Genomic DNA, 20704 nt, shown 5'->3' with positions numbered 1-20704 from the left:
AATAGAATATGTTGTAAAAAGAATAACAGCTAGAAATATGGTGGCACAATATTTAGTACTTTCAATATTCTATTATCTTCTATATTATATACAATTTTACAATTTTAATTTAATTTTAAATACATGATAATTACAATTTTTCACACATAAAGTTTTAATTTAAGATATCTAGGATCGTGCATCTTTTCGGAAAGCATTTTATAAGATATTTTCAATAAGCGAGATATATTCGATGGTAATGGCAGCTTTCTCTTCTCGATACGCGTTTCTTGTTGCTCCATATGATCCTGTAAGAGCTTGGACATAAGGAGCAACATGTATTTGCGATCGGTTAGTCGTACGATATGAGTTCCCATCACTTTTTCTAATCGGGATTTTACCGGTGGATAATTTATTCTAGAAATAACAAATGAATAAATAATATTTAAAAAATAATGAAAAAATTATATAAATCACAAATACACGAGTAGTAACAAATAGAGATTACAGGTCCAAAATTTATAATTGCATTTTAGTATAAATTTGTTACAAGTAGTTTGACAATATCATTCGATATTTTGTTTCTAATACTTTTTTAGACGTAGATACGAAAGATTAGAATTAATAATATCTATATTATAAATTTATAGTAATATAAATTCTATAAAAGAACAAAATGATTTTTAATTGAATGACAAGAAATTAACATAAGCGGTAGAAATTATAACTTACGCATATCTTACGTGTTCTGTTTCCCACCATTGCAAAGGAGCGTCATAAGGATCTATAGCAGAGATAAATGCTATTTCTACATCTTCAAATACCTTTCTAGGTTTTTTCGGGGCTTCCACTTTTCTCTTATCGAGTTCGATCTTTTTATCAGCTTTACTAATAATTTTATTCTTATATTTCTGCTTTTCTTCATGGTTAGCTTTTTTCTGATATCTAGTTCGCCTTTTTTCTACTGTTGCAGTTTGCATACTAAGATATCTGTTTCTATCTTCGTTTTCTTTATATAAAGCTATCGATTTAATTTAATCATTATATGTTATGTTTTCTAATTGATATAAAACATAGTTCGTTACATTGACATCAATATGGTTAGACTAAAATTTTGAAAATGAATATAGAAAATTTAAGAAAAAACAAACGCATTCAAAAAAAAATATCTCGGACTATGAATTTAATTAGTAATTTTGTTCTTTCAAGTAATAAAAAAGAAATTTATATAAATAATAATAATAATAATAATAGTACTTTATTGTATATTAGACTTTATGTCTATTACAAGGAGGTTCTTTGGCGTAGCAGATTGATTTATTTAGTATATATTTTCTTATCTTATGGATAGTTGTTCTAACCATTATAACATACATTAGAGGCTAATGTAGTATGCATAATAATAATGTAATATATATGTATCCATGAGATAAACTATAATACTTATATATTATAATATAATATGAAAATATTTCATTTTACTTGTGATATTGTTCAGTATTTATTTTTTAATGCTGGTATTATGAGATCATTGTTATACTATTTGACTTGCATATTCTAATTTTTCTACTAATATATAGCATTTCAAGTGTTTTATTTTCTCATTTTTATGTCTGAACTGATTATCCTCATGCCAGCTTTACAGCTGCTTGGATGTACATACTGCACTAGTTTTCATGTTTCTTGTATATCACTCAACACAATCATGACTTAAGGAAGTCATCCATTTCTCTTTCTCCCTAAGGCATTACTTGTATCGTTGATGATTGCATTGTATTTGACGTAATTGAGTATCGCACACACGTTATCAAGATAATTTCTCTTTATTAACCTACCTTTGTGTTAACTTGACCTAGTTCCTTACGTTTAAGGTAAGAAATTTCCAATTTTTGCATGTTCTAGAGCTGGTGATTTAAAAAATATGTACAAAATAACTACACACATTTAAAAACAAATGCTTTTATGATAATAATCAATTTATATATTTCCTATTTACGATCTTCAAAAGATTTAAAGGTTCCAAAAATTTTTAAAATAATATTTTAATTTAATATGTCTCAGATATCGAGGCATAATGCTTATTATAATCTCTTCTAGAGTTAGTACATGTTTCATATATTTTGTTTCCATCTCCATTTATTTCTTGAAGCTGTATTATAATTTATTGTATATATATCTATTAGTACATTTTTGTTGCTTATTTAATATTATAGTATTTCTATTAATCGACGTAACAAATTGAAATACTTTACATTAATTTTTTAGAGACAAATGTATGATTAAACTTGAACAATTCCCGCGCTTACAACGTTAATCGCTTCACTATTAAACTATTAACTGCTATCAGATAGTAAATCTGCTATTAAGCAGCTTTTCTTCCATATAAACAACATGAAATTATTTTTAAATTTCATACAAAATATGTTGTTACTCTTTGTTTAAAAAATCATATTCAACATTCAAGATTTTTAAAATTATGACAATTATAAATAAAAATATTATATTGCACGCATATAAGATCGATCATATATAAATAATACTTACATACATGAAATTTCTAAACAATATTTGTATTTCTATTGTAGAAAATACGTATAACGCATATTGTATACAACTATAATTAACCTGAAAGATGTTTATTTTGCGTAGTTAAGGTATTACTATGGTCGTACGTCATATTACTCGTACTTATAATTGTAAGGCATAGTCGGTATATGTGACTGTGTTGTAAGGTACGTAAAAATATCTTTAGAAACATGGCGAATATCGCAAAGTTTGTGGGGCTGGACAGAGCTTGTAATTATTGGCGTACAATAAAAGCAAATGGTGGTATTTTAAATTCTTTGTTCACATTATACAGGTTAGCATAACACAATTGTTATATATAATATTTTCTTAAATAGTATTTATATATGTCAATACTTTTTGTAATTATCTATAGAATTGAAAATTTCTTTTGTAGTAGTAAACCTAATCTTTTAAATATTTATGATTGTGAGATTATAGATATTTATTTTCTGTCTTAAGTTCAACATAAACATATAAAAACAATTTAACATCACAAATAACATTATGTGATATTACATTATAGAGTGGATGAATTAAAAGCTGGTACTTTAGTAGGTGTGGATAAATATGGCAACAAATACTACGAAAATAATTCACACTTTGTTGGTAAGTTCAAAAAATGAAAATTCTTTTCTTATTTGTTTATAGTATGAACGTGTAAAATATTTCAAAAGATATTGTACTATTATATACTGAGATAGACAAATACATATTATATACTTACTATATTTTTAAAGAAACACAGCTTTTTTAATATAATTAAGTATAATTTAAGAACATTATGTTTATAAACAAAAGTTGACCATTATACTAAACAATGAAGTTATCTGTAATTAAAAAGTTTCTGTTATGCTCATTACAACAGGTTCTAATAGATGGGTAATATATTCTGAAGAAGTTAATATGGATTATGATGGTTCTCAAGTCCCAGCAGAATGGTTTGGATGGTTACATTATAAAACCGATTTAATCCCTACTAAGGATCCTAATCGACCAAAATATTCGTGGATGGCAGATCACAAACCAAATTTAAGTGGTACCAACGAAGCTTACATACCTTATACTACTACAAAGCCAAAAATTATACCATGGAAACCACCGCAGTAATATATTTCCAGTGTAATTTGTCATATAGATTTGCATAGAGTAATTATAATAAAGATAATATGTAATTAAATGTAAATAAATATAATGAAACTTAATATTTATATTTATTTAATATATTATTAATTACTATCAATAATTGAGTTATTGTAGCTTGAAAATATTGTATCTGACTATAAAGTCTTCAAAAATTCTGCCGTCTGTTCTTGAAAGATATGTATTGTCAGAATTTAATGTTAAATGAAATATTGTATTATTTATCGGCATTACATGTGCCCTTTCGGGTCTTGAGGGACTTTTGGTGTTATATCCTTATATCTGCTTTTATGGGTAGTATGACATAACATAGAACATATAACCTTAAGACCTAATTATAACTTAACATAACCTATATGTTTACATATAAATATAAATATCGTCTTGAAATCTAAATCCTATTTGGTCTCACTTGCCACTTATTGCTATGTCTATTTTTGGCATTATACTGACACAGTACTTTGCTTTTCTTTATAGTTAAATATTGTGTGATTATATTTTATAAATTTTAGTTTAGTTTTTTTACTTTGATTACTATTATATTTTATTATATATGTTCTATATATACATATATTTTATTATATTACATAATAATTATTTAATAAATATAATTATCTGAAAATTATCATTTGAATTTGAATTATATTTTTATAATTACTATCATATTTTACTATTTTAAAATATTACTATAAAATAATATTACTGTTACGAATATACACAAATAATTTAGTTATATTTTTACTTGGAAATAATTTTCTAAGTATATATATGTATATATATATATATATACACGCACATTATAAATAGTTCATTATTAACGAATTAGCAAATTATCTTAATCATTAGATTTCTCAGAAGAAAAAAGAATAAGATCTAAAGGTACAATCTCGCTTATCCGAACAAGTCGGAAAACAATGCAGTTCAGATAACCGAGCAGTCCTTATAGTAAAGATTGACTAATTATTCCATTAAGCTTTTCTTATTAACTCGAATAGTAGAATTTAATAGTAGAATTTAATAATGTCATTCTTTGACATGCAGATAGTTTCTAAGTACAAAATATAGATTGTATATATTAACATATCCATTATCAAACTACGTGTTTGTGCGTGTATAATTGAAATAATGTTCGACTATACTTCGGATAATAAAAACTCAACGTTAACTTGTTCATATAAATGAGGAGCTAATAAGTGAGACTCTACTGTATGTAAAATACTTGTTCATTTTTTTCGTATATATACATACTTTACATATTAACGTTTAAGTACATTTATAAAAATTAAGAACATTTCTTGATAATACTAAATTAATTTATGAGAAATGGTTGTTTTAGTTACTGTGACTTTTTGGTAGAGAATATAATTAAAAAATAAGGAAGTTAGTACTCGAGATATGTTTATTGATATTTCTATTACGAATTTTAAAGAAAAGAAAAAGTCCTAAAAGAATAGCCATCCTTGTTACTTGTTACTACTGTCATATTGATTAGTCTTGATTACTAAGAGTAGGGAGACAGTACAAAATGTATAGACGGAAAAGTTTCGGTCGTAAGTTAAGAATTAAAGATAGCCTCAGAAAGTTTGCGTTATTTATTTGAGTAGGGATTTATCTCCCTTGAACTTCGCAAGTACTAAATATACAAATGTGTATACAATTCAACTGATTAAAAAGGTTGTTCTGGCAAATGAAGATCGGAATTTAGGGGTGAGCTACATATCATATATTAATAAAATATCTCATATATATATATTTCTTTTTATTTATATCTTCCCTCTTATAGACGTGTATGTCTGTTTATTAGAGGAATATTCTTGTTCTTTAAATGAGCAAGTTTATTGCTATTTAAACGAATAATTTATTAATTATTACGTCCTAAAAAATTGTTCATTAAAATTAAATACATACATTTTAAGTTTAGCAAATCTTTTATTTAATTGCTTTTCAAGAAAATAAAGTGGAATTATTTATTAATATGCACTATAATATTTGAGAAACTGTTAATCCCCCACAATTTATGATTTAATAAAATTCAATAATTTATGATCCTTCTTAATATAGCGAAAAGCATTTCTTTCCATATTGGATCCTGATAAAAATGTTCGATTTTCCCTATTATTTTATTTATATAACATAAATAAAAGAAAAATTGCAATTTTTTCATAACTGGTTAATTTCAAAGTACGACAAATTATGTAACTACAAACTAGATGAAATTAAATTTATATTTATGAAACTATTTCTATAATTATAACAATAATAAATTGTATATATTTTGCTGAAACATGAATTGATTATATATCTCAAGTGAGTGGGTAAAAGAATAAATTTAATACCTTTTCTGCATTGCTGTCTTTTGCTTACGACTCTAATAGTATACAGTACATTAGCTGAGATTTTAATAATATGTATATCCAAAATCTAACATGTGATCTTACGTTGCATTCTAGATATTATATGTGCTTCTCTGTAAAACTAATAATTCTAATTTATACTCTTTTGCTCGCGCACCAGAGGATATCTATATGTATAATATATAACTAAACATTTAACAAAATACACATTGTAGGCATTAAATTAATATGGTAAATCATCAAAAAGCGATATCACAAGCAAAACATTTCGCTTCCATAAAAAAGAAATTGTTAGTAAATGAAGCGATGGTCCACGTAAAAAATGAAAATTACCATAAGGCCATATACCTTTACAATAAAGTAAGTTTTTTAATTTCACGTATTTGAACACATTCAAAATATTATCATTTATAAATGAATAATTAATTATGAGAATTGATGTATCGAAGTGTAGTGAAGAAGTAAATAATCAGCTCAAGAGTTGTTAAATTATTTGCAATAGTCTAAATTATATAGTAATTTCTAACCCCTGTAACTTTTTAATCCTTTTGCTTCGCTAATAACCCATGTATGCGATTGGTTCAATTGTATATAAGAAAACAAGAAAGATGCTAAAATATTAAATTTAAAGTTAAGTTTAAGGAATTGAAATGTATTATAATTTATCTTTGTATAATTGGAAATTTTGATAAGTACTAAATAAATACATAATCAAAATCATATTTTCTCTGTAGGAATAAATTATTTTTCTTTTACATATGCGTATAACATAAAATATGTTGAAACGGTATATTTTAAGTAATATTACTACATTTTCTATTAACAACTGACAATTATGTATTAATTGTCAGCTTATTGTTTGAATTATTTCTTTAAAGTTATTAATATAATGTACTATTAAAAAATATACACATATGAGCTATTAACAGATATAATAATGTGATCGAATGAATATTATCATTGATTTTCTCCAACTTCATTAGGACAATAACTACCGATCTATCTTTTTACTAATTTAATTTTAACAAGAATATTTATAGAAATATATAATATTTATTGTATATTTGTATTGTTATTAATAATAGAGAAAACAACTCATTTTATAAAAAAAGATACCTTACCCTACCACTTACGATTACCACGCTCTTATTATACCGTTAAAAAGAGAATATCACATTATTCTTAGACCTATGTATATAGAGAGTATTCGAAAATGATTTATCGTAAGTGACATAGCATTATTCTACACCTCTGGCTCAGTGAAGATTTGCAAAAAAAGTAGCCGCCAAATTGACATAAATCACGAATTTCAGGATCAAGGTCAGTTCGATGACTATTTTTTTTGCAAACCTTCACCAAACCAGAAATATAGAATAATGATACTCATGACAAATCATTTTTAACACTCTGTACATATATATATATATATATATTTATTTATTTATATATTTGTATAGCAAGGAGATATGTACAATACCAGAACAATTTGTTCCGCAACAGTTTGCCCTTTAAATTTTACTATATATTATTACATCGAAACAAATACACATCGATTTTTTTACTAGCAGATATTTATAGTTAAAGAACTATTACAAAATTATACAAGTAGTAGAAAATATAATAATAAGCATGTTTAATGTTAATAAAAAAAATAGTGACGATTAAGTTTACATTAAATAAGAATTATAAAATAATTCGATTATTAAGAACGATTTTAATGTAATCGGTATTGCTTTTAAAAATATGAAAGAAAGAAATTTTTAATTGATACAAAGATTAGTAACATATGATTTAAAAAATGCGTAGCAAATCAATAAAATTTAGAATTTACTAACTATAATTGCTAACATGAACTTATTAAATTATTTCAAATAATATTGGTCGCGACTTTATCAATGAATCCATAGAAATCGTTTAAAAAGGTTTTCAGTTTTTCTCGTATTAGTTTCTTGTATCTTATTAATTTGGTTATAAAACATACATATATTATTTTATCTTTTATAATGTAATACGAAATTCTAGCATAGTAAAAAATTTTGACGTAATTACAACATGAATGAGTCTTTATTCTAAGCGGAAAAGCCGGAAGTAAAAAATGCTTCTCTAAAATAACTCAGAACTTGATACTGTACAATTATGAATTTTAAAGATCAATTTCTACCGACGAAATTTGAATAATATATAATAATAAAATTTGAATGTCACAGGATAAAATAAATACTTCCTGACAACACAAACTAAAGTAACTTGAAATTCCTTTGCACACGTACGATCAGTGATTTTTACATACCGAATTTGCCCGCATTGTTGACTGTTTCTAAGGAAACAAGGCATCTAACCAAGGTGTCGATAACCACACGTCTATTCCACACGCAAATCACACAAAGTAGTACATACTTACCTTGCATTCTAAGCTATTTTCGTGAATGAAACGCGCTTAGTGAATTCGTTCTGTCGGTTTCCATTTACTATTTGCAAAAAAGGGATCGAAAATCGTCACAGTGATATTTTTAAATATTTTTTTAACATAAAATATTTTTTACACAAAAAACAAATATAAATTACATAAAGAAAAAAGTATCAAAAAGCGATTTTTCTTTCTTCTCGTATTTGTTATTATAATCTTCCTTTTATTTCCAACATTATTTCATCTTTAAAAAAGAGGGAAATTAATCCAAGATCAAACGTAACAAAAATAACCAACGATGGGTGAAGTACTTGTATCAGAAACTACGGATACCCAAGACGATATTGATTCGAAGATTATGGATATACTGAATCCAACGATACATCACCATGATCTATTACAAAGCTACGTGCGAGTAGCCGCAGAAAGCGTTTCAAATTTGAAACAGTTCGAAGAATCGGAAGATTTCGATAAGGTTCCATCTTTGGGAACCTGTCCCGACAAAGAGTTCATCGATAATGACGATAAAGAAAGCCACATTAATGATGATAAAAAAGATAGGAAAAGTAATAAAAAGCAACGGGAGAGTAAATCCAATAAACTGTCAGTCGAATCAGAAGTGAACATTCAAAAGAAAAAGAAATGACGCCGCCTAAATAATGGTACTCGCCACCAGGAAGAAGTATACACTGATAAGGATCGCGCTGCCGCGGTAAATATGGGAACCAAAGATATTAAACAATCGTTAAAAATAAAGCAGAAACAGGATCGTAATTTACAATTGCCAGAAGACACTGGGCCCAGAACTATGTTGGCTTTAGGATTACGTGAAATGCGAATTGGCGATGTTAAAGTCGCAATGAATTGTATCAACAAGGTTCTTTTTAATTCTCTTTTTAATCGGATATATGTATGTATGTAATTATAAGGGTGGTTGGTAACTGATGGTACAAGCGGAAAGGGGGTGATTCTACGCGAAAAAAGAAGTCGAAAATATAGAATAAAAATTTTTCGTTTGAGGCTTTGTTTTCGAGAAAATCGACTTTGAATTTTCGCTCGGTACGCGTGCGGTGCGATAACGGATCTCACTGTAGATCGTTGTCTCGATGGAAAAATTAAAAAAAAAATTTTTTTACATTTTTTTATTCTATATTTTCGACTTCTTTTTCCGCGTAGAATCACCCCCTTTCCGCTTGTACCGCCAGTTACCAACCACCCTGTATTTTCATTTTTTGATGTTTTGCTATTCCCCCCCCCCCCCCCCCCCCCCCCGCCCATTATCCACTTGCAAAGGAATTTCAAGTTGTATAAAATTTAATCATCTAAAATGTTTAATATTTATTATATGTAAATATTTCTCTTATGATATATTTTGTGTATTTACATTCTATAAAAATTGCATTAAACATAAACATTACACTGATTCATAACGTCTGTTTAAAGTCGTGTAATTGATTTCGAAAGGAATTTTGTTTTAATAATATTATTATATGAGTTTAACCGATCTCTGAAAAAGTAAATAAAAATTTGTTTTCTATAATAGAATTAAGAAAGAAATTAGGACACAGTAAAATATTATATTAGTTTCTGTATTATTATCTTTATTTATTATATTTATTTTATATCTCGCATTTGTTTAAAGATATATATGTAGATATTTAGTACAAAAAGCACTAAAAATTAAAAAAATAGCATTTAAGAAAAACTTAAGAATCTAATCAAGGGTCAAACAAAAATCGATCAAGAAGCTCATATTAATATTATAACATCGTACTTTTATCAATTATTCTTGTTATTAAACATTCACATAAACATACCTACTAGTCAATTTATTAAAGAATATGTATGTAGCATTTATGTGCAAAATTATTAATAAAAATGTAAATTTCATTGTTTACAAATACATTTACTTATCACAACATTGTGAAACATTAAACATACATTGACAATGCATAATAAATTGATATATTCATTTAATTAACACTTTTACTGTAACATACATTTCATTTAATAAGTTGAATAAAATTAACTAATAGTAGATAAAACTGTTTGCATTATAATAGAAATAGCGAATTATTAGTAATTGTCTTTATCAATTAACGTTTAAAAGATACAAAATATATCACTGTTCCATTATAGTGCAATTCTCTAATATCTTCATCTTATTAGATATTATACAAAGTAATAGAAGATAATTAATAAAGTATACATATATACATACTATTCTTCATTAAAAATTATTACACACGAAATATTTATATATATCTGTTAACTGTTTGTTTTTCACACTATATTTTGAGCACAATGTAATTACATCATATAATTAATATTATTCTTCTCTGCCAGGCATTAGATCTTGAGCCAAATGATAACAATGCATTAATAGCACGAAGTAAATGTCATCTTTTATTAGGAGAGCCCCAGAAAGCACTGCAAGATGCTGAGAATGCATTACGATATAAAATGAAAAATGTCAGCATGGCTAACGCAATATACTGTAAAGCAGAAGCTTTATACTGCATTGGTGATTTTGAAATGAGTCTTGTATATTATTACCGTGGCATGAGAATACGTCCAGAATACGGACAGTTCCGCCTCGGTGTTCAAAAAGCGAAAAATGCGATACAAAATATACTACGTAAAAATTGAATGTTTCTATCATAAAAACGTAATTATACAGAATACTTGAAATAACATCTTTTTAAATCGACGATTTTTATAAGTTTAGCGGTTAATCAACCATGATAGAAACTGTTAAATATGTTTACAAATATGTACAATAAAACATTTATATATACTTAAAATATAACGTAAAAATGTAGAAAAAATTTTATACATACATACATACATATTATATACATATTCATTTATTTATTTATTTATTTATTTATTTATTTATACTGAATATAAGTAACATTATTCTTTTAAAATGAATGTTTCATATATAAACTAGTGATAGTGAGATATATTATACAGTATATAAATCAATTTGTTTAATTATAAATAAATTAATTTTTCTTTCCTTGATAATAATTAAATAAACATACTTAATGTCATCAACGTATTTAATATTTTTCGTAATTTTATAATTTCATTAAATAGGTAGTACATTTATTACATTAATATTACCTGATATTACCATTACAGTAAGAAGGAATAATTGCGTCGCTTGTATGTAGGTTAGATAGTCTCTTTAATTGCATATACACACATGCATATAATAAAACACAACAAAATATTACGGCGACGGGACTATTTATTATATCCCCTTTCTCGGTTTGAATGCTAACATAAAAGCATATTGAAATTTGTTTATAAAACACGTAAAAACGAAGTATTTTATAATGGCAGAAACTGTTTTAAGTTCCGGTGAAAAAACTTTCATTCTCCATGGAATAGATGTAAGTTAATATAAGAATCTACGTATATATATATATATATATATATACACACATATTTATTTTTATAATAAAAGTTATTTTGTCATATTTTTACGATTCTATAATCATAAGGCAGACTTTAGAAATGATGGTAGACGACGATGCGAATATCGATCAATGGAAATTGAAACTAAATTAATGCCACAAACACATGGATCAGCAAGATTACGCATAGGAAATACGGATATACTTGTTGGCATTAAAATAGAACTTGATGTACCTCACGCTGACAGACCAAATGAAGGAAAATTAGAATTTTTTGTTGATTGGTATGTAATGCTTCTCATAGTGGTTATTGAATATTTGATGTCCTTTACTAATGTCCAAGTAATTATTTTATAAAGTGAAATCCCTTATATTTCTAATATGAAAATTAAATAGATAATTTTATAGTAGTTAAAAAGATAAATATATGCTAATTATTTCATATTGCGTACTATGTATCAGTTCTGCTACTGCAACTCCAGCATTTGAAGGAAAAGGTGGTGATGATTTAGCAACTGAAATAAGTAACATTTTAACAGCTGCTTATCAAACGCGTAATGCTTTTGATTTAAGAACATTATGTATTTTACCTCATAAGAAATGTTGGAAAATATATGTTGATATTTTGGTAAATAGTGTTTATACATTTAAATAAATATTATAAGAACAATAATTTAAATATTTTATACATACATAATGTATATACATAGATTCTTCAGTGTGGTGGCAATCTTTTTGATGCAGTAGGAATTACAGTTAAGGCTGCATTAAATAGTACAGAAATACCAAAAATTACAGCTGCGACTCTGGATGGTGGAGAACCAGATATTGAATTATCAGATGATGCTTATGACTGCATACAATTAGATACCAGCAATTATCCAATTATTGTTACACTGTGCAAAGTATGTTTCTATCAATTTATATTATATATTTCATAATTTTTATATTATGAATATTAAAAAAAAGAATTTCATATTGAACTTGAAATATGAAAACTATCAAATGTTTGTATATATATACGTGCATATTTTAGACTATTATTTAAATTTTTCTACAGATTGGTGATAATTATATCGTGGATCCAACCTCGGAAGAAGAAGTATGTAGTGCAAGTAGTATTGTCATGTCTGTATTACCAAATGGTAAAGTTTCATCAGTGATTAAGTTGGGTTATGGGAGCATTCAGTCTAATACTTTTATCAAAATGTTGCAAGTAATTATATTGTTATTTATTGTAAATAAATTAATCCTATACACATATATGTGTAAGGTTTAATAGGATGCATAGTACAACAATAAGAAATAATAAGAACAGTAAGAAATTATTTAACGTGCAAAAGCGAATAAAAAATATAGAATAAAATTTTCTCATTTAAACCATTGTTTTCAAGAAAATAAAATTTGAAAAATCGTTAATTCGTTAAGTACATATGAATTTATACTAGACTAATACTAAGTACATTAGTAATTAACTACAAATGTACTAGACTATTTCTTGTCTATATATATCCAAACTTGAAAAAATTTTCTCGAAAAAAATGTTGTATACAATGTTGATGTCATCTAGTTGTACCATGCATTCTGCCACATCTTGAATATGTATATATCAAAAGTAACAAAAGTATGTTTTCAGATGGGTAAAAATATAGGATTACAATTAAATAAAAGTCTTATGAAAGCACTGAAAAAAGAAAGTCAACTAGGACAACGAAGACAAATATTAGGATTTCTTAGATAAATATTCGTAATAAATATAAGTATACCTTTAATCCTAAATATAATTTAATTTTACGCATAAATGTATTGAATTGTTTGTCATTCTTATATTTCATGTCTTTTAAATAGCTTTTTCTTTTTTATATGTATTTTCAATCTATTAAATCTGTACAAGTGAACAATTTGTAAGTGAAATAAACGAGACATTTTATTCAAAGAAAGAACAATAAATAAAAAATTATAATAAAGAAACATAAAACATACAATATATCTTGAATCATTATTTTATTATGTTTAGATACTACTTAATAGCAATTACAATAATTCTTATATGGGAGAATTCTCAAAACCATATGTAGCAAAAGTTTTTGGCTTCTCGAGACCTTTGTAATCTTTAGTTCCTGGAATTCTTGCTTCACGTGTTGGTCTCACCATCCAACCAGATTGTCGTGTCCAATTCTATGAAAATAAATATTTTGGTATGATACTTAATATCAAGATGTTCCATTTGCGATATACTGAAAAATTATTTCTTACGCCTGTGTTATATTTGTAGTAATACCGTACGCCATAAAGTATAACAAGACCCATCAAACATTTTGCTGTGACATAACGTACAGCCATTGCACCCTTATTACCCTATAATTAAATATAATATCAAACAAAAATAGTATCAACTAATGAAATTACTTTTGATATATGATCTAGCTAAAAGTTTTATTCTTTTACCATAAGAGGAGTTAATAATCTTTCAAATGCATTTAAAGGTATTCTATAGAATCTTCGAAGTGGATTATAATAATGCCTATAATATTCCTTTGTGTTTAATGGCTCTTCTGGTGCAAGAATGTGGCTTTTAAGATACCGAGCTCTCCATGCACGTTCTTCTTCCGTCATACCAATCAAACGTTCTCTTTCACTCACTAAACGGCCACCAACACTCATTGGTTTTACACCGCCACTAACTGAAGATGCCATTGTAAACAAATTAACTGAAACTATAAAATTGTAATGATATAATAGCCAAATAATTGTAAAATATTGAGAATGCATTTATCAGTAATATTAATTACATAAAATACAAAATATGAAGAAAAGCAAAACCTGATATTTATATAAAATTTGCGTCTTTACGCGCGTATAAAGTAAGTACGTAATACTAATTTAACTTATATAAAAATTAAAGCATACAGTAGATTACATACATTTATAATATAACTATTATAATACAAACTATACAAAATACACAAAATAATCAATTGTACTTACGTAATTGTTGATATATATTAAAGACAATACTTATATCCTATAAAAGTTAATCGCAAATTACGTCATACAATATGCGATTGAATATAACCTTTAATTTCTTTAACAAGCATGCGCATTATAGTACAGCAATACAGTCAGTATGATACGCATGTGCAGTTTACCAAGAAAGAACTCGAAGAAACGTAAACCTGATTTTAAATAAAGTTTTCATCAGTGATAGAACTTGAGATATTTAGTTGGTATACAGTTTTACGACCAAACAGTTAATAATCTACATTTTCAATATTCAAATTTTAAAAGGAAAAAACAGTTAGTATGTTTATAACGTTTATCTCAAAGTTTGGTATTTACCAATAACATTTGCAGCGCAGATTCGAATTCTTTTAATGTATTTTACTTTGACATATTTTTTTCATCATTCATGATATTTTACATTACATAAATATCCTCTTGCTTGTACTAATGCCTTAAATTTAAGTTTGACATGAATAGATATATTATAATGATATTCCATTTAATTAATTTTTTTATAAATTAATTGATGTAATTAAATATGTGTTTACAATATACATAAAAAATATAATGCCTTTTATGAACTGAAATTTCTGATTACCATCTTTTATGTTTACAAACTACATAGAAAAAAATTATTTTATAAAATTCTTAATTTTTACAATTTTATTTTTTATTTATATTTAATATTTTACAATGTATTAGGACATTACAAAATAGGTTATAAACAAATAAACTTTATTAATCATAAAATTTCCATGGGTAAATAAAAATTAGAGTGATAATTAATAAAATCTAGAAGTTATGTATATATATGTCGGATGAGCACAAAGATTAAGGTTGTGGGCGTCAAATGAATTGTTACAGTTCTGACAATCACGGCGATTAGGCACTCGCGACACTAGTGACAATGTCCTCAGGTTCGATAACGAATCCGCGGTCAACGGGATGATAGATGAAATATACAGTTTTCTATTATCTTTGACATTTGTTAATTATTATCTAATTGTACTGCTTCTTTATTATTTTGATATTACTGATTGTTACTTTTGTAAAATAAAATTCATGATCATATTAACTTCTAATACATAGATCGAATATATGATCTTTATAATATTGTAATTCTCTTATACTTTCTTTTACATCAGGCAATGCTCTATGAACATGATTTTTTTTAAAAGTAGGTACATTTGTATTCCATCTCCTGAAATTAAAATAATTATGTACTATTATTTCATTAGATATATAAAATATAATATAAAAACAAGTATTCCTAACACTTACTTAATTAATTCTTTAATAGTAGAAGTATCAATAATTCTATAATGTAAATAATTATTAACTAATGGCATATATTTATACAAAAACATGCGATCCATGTAAACTGAACTTCCTGCTAGTGGGCATGTTGCTTCTTCTTCAATATATGTTTTTAAATACTTTAGTACAATTTGTTCAGCATTTTCTACTGTAGTTTTACTTAAACGGGACTCATTGATTAATCCTGTCTAGAAATATAAAATATATACTTATAAAGGTTTGTATATCATTATTGAATCTAGCTACCTCTGTTACAAATTCATTTAGAATGTTTACTTTTTGATGAGTTGCCAGGCACCAGTCATTCATATTGTTTAATATTTCATCTGGCTGATGTATAATAACGTTTAGATCCTTGCTTACAACTTTTAAATCTTTATTAGTGATTAAGCATGCTATTTCCAAGATTTGAGATGTATTTACATCAAGGCCACTCATCTGAAATATGTGTAACATAATATAGAAAAACGTACTCTATAGTGTAAAATTATTTAATGGTATTAACATACTTCCATATCTAACCAAATAATGTAATCATTCAAATTACTTTTTCCCATATTTGTATTCATGAGTAGCACAGGTGATTTAGCTGTTCAAAGAAATTTTTCATTAGTTTTAGAATATATGGAAAAAATTATACTTTTTTTGCAATAATAATAGCGAATTTGTTTTTATTTACATTGATTATTACATTATTTATTGTATTATATTTTTGAGGTATTTATCCCAAATTTAATAAATTGTTCATAGTAAAGTTTGTAACAAATAAACTATATTGAGGATGATACAAAGTATACAAAGTTCAAATTACCAGTATGGAAATAACGAGGAACAGTTATTCGAAGACAATTTTTTGACCATTTCAAACAATATGCAAAAATCATCTTCATTTATAATAAATTTTAATCTATTTCAATTTCATATATCGTATCATGCGTTTTAATAGACGAAATTTATAAAATGTATAAATTCCAAACTACGAGGAAGAGATCACAGAAAGCACACGCAAGTGTATAAAATTCAACTATATAGAGATATTAGTAATGGTAGATATAACAAAATTCACTATCGAAAGATAACTACAAATTAGTATAATAAAGTGAAATTCAGTTCCTATTTTGTTATTAATCGTATATAACAGAGTATTACTTATTATTTGCTTATTACTTTTTTCAATTTTTCTATTAGAAATATAAGAAAAAATGTTTATAAATTCATAATATAAAAAGATTTTGATATAAAATATTTGGACGTTTTGTAAAGAAATTATAAGAAATATAATCAAGTTATTAAAAGAACAAGTTCAAATTTACAGTATATGTAATTTCTTAAAATATAGTCTACTAAATAATATATAAAATTTACAGTAAAAAATCCAAACTTTCTCAATTCTATGTTAGTAAAACCAGGATTATTAGGCTGATTTAAATTTATCTTCTTATTAGAAAATCTTATGTTAGTAAGACCTGATAAAATAGAATCAAATTGACCTATAGAAACCACTAAACAGAAAAGCAGAGAATACACAGCAGTGGTGGCGGCAATGACGGAATTGTGAAAAAACTATCTTTAAGATTTCATAAAAAAAAAAAGACTCCTTTGGAGTTATTGGATGACCATAATTTTATTCAATAATTATTTGTTAAAGAAATCGTAGTTTTTGAGAAGAATACTATGGAAGCAGAACCTTTAGAACTTGAAGATGGTGAAGTTATAGATGATGAGGTGAAATATTGTAAAAGTTTATATTTGACAGGAGTCTAACCTATTATAACCATAAAGACATTGCGTTCTAATGTTAAAATTCATAGTTGAATTAAAATTATTTCAATTGAAATATATTATTTGAATAATATAAATTTTCTAGACTTTGCAATTGTGATACTATATTTCTTAAAAGCATTTTTTTAAATATTAAATGTAAAAGTTATTTTTATGACGATGAAGTATATTCGTTAATTTTTATAATATATTTTTATCTAGGCAAGCGATATCGAAACATATAATGTCCTAAAAAGACCTCATGCAGTTCCAAATAAAGAAGAAAATGTAAAAATGGGCTATAGCGACGAGTCTGATGATTCTGCAGATACTGAAAGTGATTCTGATTCAGATTCTGGACATATTAAAAGTAAAAGACCGAAATTAAAACTGAAACGATCTAGAAATATGACAAAAAATTGGTCAGACAAAAATGATAAATATAAAATATGGTGTCCTCAGTTACAAGAAGAATCTTTAACAGAAAATCTAGTATTATGTGGTGTAACTAAAAAACAAAATCAGGATCGTAGTGTTGAGAGTTATAACATTCCACACCATTATTCTTTTAATGGGACTTGGAATATGGAGCACCGCAATAATAATAGCTCAGAAGATGAAAAGGATGGGGAAAGAAGGCTAACAAATAAAAGGACAAATTCTGATAGAACTAATGTTAAATTGAGATTAGGAAAGAAACGTAATTCGATGGACATAGATAATCAGAAAGGAGCTGCTAGAAAAATAGCAGATTTAAGTACAACAGTTGAATCAACTGATTCAGATGTAGCTACTGACATAACATCAAAACTTAGCGAGAAAAAGGATCTTCTTATAAGTAAGAAATTTGTTGTTACCTTAAATTAATGTATGTATATAGTTATTTAAACTTGTACACTTTGTAGGGAGGATTGTAGATATAATTGGTAAAGAAAAAGCCATTGATTTCTTTCAAAAAACTAAAAAGATTGAAGAAGGGGGTGGTATGTTAATAATGAATGGATCTAGAAGAAGAACTGCAGGAGGTGTATATTTGTGGTTAGTAAAAAATGATGAACACATCCCACGAGAAAAAATAAGTGAGATCTTTTATTATGATAAAAAAGAACATGCTGAACAAAGGAAAGCTGATGCTGTTACAAGAAGACAGAAAGCACAAGAATTAATAAAGTGTTTAGAAAGTAAGTTATTTGTTATATGATAAGAAGAATCCTTTCTTAATAAAACTATTTTTAATGTTTATTATAGATGGTTCAGAAAAAGATCTTCCTGCCTTGCTAACAAAAGCAGAACTTTCCACAAGAGAAATAGCAGAAGAAGCAAGATTAAGACGTGGAGAAGGTATGGATAGAATGCCAGTCGATTCTGATCGGACAATGACTAATCCGCCACCTAGTCCTGTAACAGATGATCCAGATCATTCAGAGCATCCACTTGTACAAAGGCATGTTCAAAGTTATGGAGATGATTTCCTTGATATTGGAATAGACATAGACAGTATGGAAGTACTTTAAAATATTATAATTTCTTTGTAACAAATGTATTGCGCAAATAATTTGTACAAAATTGAGAAAAGTTCTAATCTTTACAAAACATCTATATACATAGATTATGTGAATATAGTTCATGTAATTTGTACGTTTGCCTACAGTATACACAGATAAAATTTGTGGGCATGATCAAATAATCATGATCAGTCCAAATCTATTGCAACGACGTTCCACATTGTGATAAAATAATTTATCAAATGTACATATTATGGTAATATACTTTGTTATTTTCTCAAACTTTGAAAAACAAAAAATATTTGTATACTCTTTTTTTATGTTTCATTTAACACATTTCTATTTATTATTAAGATAGATGTAAAAAAATGTAAGAGACGTAACAAAAATGAAGTTTCATAGAAATTACAGTAACATAATATGTAAATATTTGTGTTACACCATTTTTATGAAATTTTCATCGTTGAAGATTGTTTTTTGTACATAAAAGTCACTATGGAAATAAATATTAGATTATTTGTACTTTGTATAATGTATTGAACAACTTATCTCATGTACAAAATTTTACTTTAAATATTATGTGCATAATAGTTTGTTTCTTTGCTTATCAATGTTCTACAATATATAAATTTGAGAGATTTAATTAAAATACCTTGATATTGGTTAAATTCTTTTCAATGTAGCAACATGATTATATATTTCAAATAAATAGCTATTTAATTATTTTATTATTAAGATAAATTCACTGTTATATTACAAAAATCAAGTAAAATAAGACTGAACTATATAAAAGTTTTATGTAGTTGGATGTTTAAAATTCTAATTTTGTATTAAATGCATTGGTTATATGGTTATATAACTTTAAATGTGTTAACTACTTTTTGCTTTATCAATTTTATAGATCAGTACCATAATTTAATATATTTGTTTCACATATCATTGCTCTAGTTTTTAACCGTTCTATCTCCAGTAGTTTAGTAAACTGAGAGAACTAAGTCCAAATTTTATAAGGATTAATATTGTGTATCATTAGGACTAAAAGAACTGAATATTTGTTGCCTTCTAAGTAGAATTTTCATAATACTATCGCAAATTCGTATTCTTTATACCAATGACACATATGTGGATTGATTAATTACATTTTTTTTAAAACAGGAGTTAGACGGATTACATACTCTGACGATATATCTGTTACAAAATGGCACAGCATAGGGGGAACAAAGATTTATACATTTATATAAATAA

The 20704-nt window shown here is 26.1% G+C and overlaps 7 protein-coding genes across 22 annotated transcripts; 4 read left to right on the top strand and 3 right to left on the bottom strand.

Moving 5' to 3' along the window:
* Nucleotides 1-36: 36 nt before the first annotated feature.
* LOC126869513 (uncharacterized) lies at nt 37-2659 on the bottom strand. 5 transcript variants are annotated; one of them, XM_050626156.1, is made up of 4 exons: nt 2524-2659; nt 1815-1883; nt 712-1718; nt 37-396 (listed from the first exon to the last, which is right to left on the bottom strand). In XM_050626156.1, exons 3-4 carry the CDS (start codon nt 957-959, stop codon nt 141-143), a joined length of 504 nt encoding a protein of 167 aa, XP_050482113.1. In that variant the 5' UTR covers nt 960-1718; nt 1815-1883; nt 2524-2659; the 3' UTR covers nt 37-140. The 5 variants fall into 5 exon arrangements, with proteins under 5 accessions (XP_050482113.1, XP_050482114.1, XP_050482112.1 ...); XM_050626157.1 differs by having other exon boundaries at nt 2528-2634; XM_050626155.1 differs by having other exon boundaries at nt 712-1883; nt 2528-2634.
* On the top strand, nt 2590-3749 carry LOC126869519 (NADH dehydrogenase [ubiquinone] 1 alpha subcomplex subunit 12). The gene is made up of 3 exons (XM_050626170.1): nt 2590-2839; nt 3071-3153; nt 3413-3749. Exons 1-3 carry the CDS (start codon nt 2736-2738, stop codon nt 3652-3654), a joined length of 429 nt encoding a protein of 142 aa, XP_050482127.1. The 5' UTR covers nt 2590-2735; the 3' UTR covers nt 3655-3749.
* A 709-nt stretch (nt 3750-4458) lies between these two features.
* Nucleotides 4459-11721, top strand: LOC126869517 (outer dynein arm-docking complex subunit 4). Of its 2 annotated transcripts, none has more exons than XM_050626167.1 (3): nt 4459-5394; nt 6257-6401; nt 10795-11251. In XM_050626167.1, exons 2-3 carry the CDS (start codon nt 6270-6272, stop codon nt 11095-11097), a joined length of 435 nt encoding a protein of 144 aa, XP_050482124.1. In that variant the 5' UTR covers nt 4459-5394; nt 6257-6269; the 3' UTR covers nt 11098-11251. The 2 variants fall into 2 exon arrangements, with proteins under 2 accessions (XP_050482124.1, XP_050482125.1); XM_050626168.1 differs by lacking the exons at nt 4459-5394; nt 6257-6401 and adding exons at nt 9104-9325; nt 11596-11721 and having other exon boundaries at nt 10795-11116.
* LOC126869510 (exosome complex component RRP42) lies at nt 11634-13860 on the top strand. 3 transcript variants are annotated; one of them, XM_050626146.1, is made up of 6 exons: nt 11634-11849; nt 11961-12157; nt 12336-12501; nt 12584-12778; nt 12934-13089; nt 13499-13860. In XM_050626146.1, exons 1-6 carry the CDS (start codon nt 11793-11795, stop codon nt 13523-13525), a joined length of 798 nt encoding a protein of 265 aa, XP_050482103.1. In that variant the 5' UTR covers nt 11634-11792; the 3' UTR covers nt 13526-13860. The 3 variants fall into 3 exon arrangements, with proteins under 3 accessions (XP_050482103.1, XP_050482101.1, XP_050482104.1); XM_050626144.1 differs by having other exon boundaries at nt 11635-11849; nt 13510-13860; XM_050626147.1 differs by having other exon boundaries at nt 11637-11849; nt 11965-12157; nt 13510-13860.
* On the bottom strand, nt 13861-15000 carry LOC126869515 (uncharacterized). Of its 5 annotated transcripts, none has more exons than XM_050626160.1 (4): nt 14862-15000; nt 14322-14584; nt 14130-14231; nt 13861-14051 (listed from the first exon to the last, which is right to left on the bottom strand). In XM_050626160.1, exons 2-4 carry the CDS (start codon nt 14568-14570, stop codon nt 13920-13922), a joined length of 483 nt encoding a protein of 160 aa, XP_050482117.1. In that variant the 5' UTR covers nt 14571-14584; nt 14862-15000; the 3' UTR covers nt 13861-13919. The 5 variants fall into 5 exon arrangements, with proteins under 5 accessions (XP_050482117.1, XP_050482115.1, XP_050482119.1 ...); XM_050626158.1 differs by having other exon boundaries at nt 14322-14590; nt 14862-14960; XM_050626162.1 differs by lacking the exon at nt 14862-15000 and adding an exon at nt 14798-14854 and having other exon boundaries at nt 14322-14590.
* LOC126869507 (phosphorylated adapter RNA export protein) lies at nt 14593-19981 on the top strand. 4 transcript variants are annotated; one of them, XM_050626140.1, is made up of 5 exons: nt 15026-15170; nt 17842-17918; nt 18177-18792; nt 18860-19135; nt 19203-19981. In XM_050626140.1, the coding sequence occupies exons 2-5, from the start codon at nt 17868-17870 to the stop codon at nt 19466-19468; spliced, it is 1209 nt and encodes a 402-aa protein (XP_050482097.1). In that variant the 5' UTR covers nt 15026-15170; nt 17842-17867; the 3' UTR covers nt 19469-19981. The 4 variants fall into 4 exon arrangements, with proteins under 4 accessions (XP_050482099.1, XP_050482098.1, XP_050482097.1 ...); XM_050626139.1 differs by having other exon boundaries at nt 15028-15170; nt 17690-17918; XM_050626142.1 differs by lacking the exons at nt 15026-15170; nt 17842-17918 and adding an exon at nt 14593-14737.
* Nucleotides 15522-17683, bottom strand: LOC126869511 (oligoribonuclease-like). 2 transcript variants are annotated; one of them, XM_050626148.1, is made up of 5 exons: nt 17005-17683; nt 16703-16782; nt 16470-16631; nt 16158-16381; nt 15522-16077 (listed from the first exon to the last, which is right to left on the bottom strand). In XM_050626148.1, the coding sequence occupies exons 1-5, from the start codon at nt 17081-17083 to the stop codon at nt 15948-15950; spliced, it is 675 nt and encodes a 224-aa protein (XP_050482105.1). In that variant the 5' UTR covers nt 17084-17683; the 3' UTR covers nt 15522-15947. The 2 variants fall into 2 exon arrangements, with proteins under 2 accessions (XP_050482105.1, XP_050482106.1); XM_050626149.1 differs by having other exon boundaries at nt 15929-16099.
* Nucleotides 19982-20704: the final 723 nt, after the last annotated feature.

This window comes from Bombus huntii, chromosome 9, assembly GCF_024542735.1.
Source record: "Bombus huntii isolate Logan2020A chromosome 9, iyBomHunt1.1, whole genome shotgun sequence".
Lineage (NCBI taxonomy): Eukaryota > Metazoa > Arthropoda > Insecta > Hymenoptera > Apidae > Bombus > Bombus huntii.
Note: the sequence above shows the minus strand (reverse complement) of the source record. Positions and strands in the feature narration are given on the sequence as shown.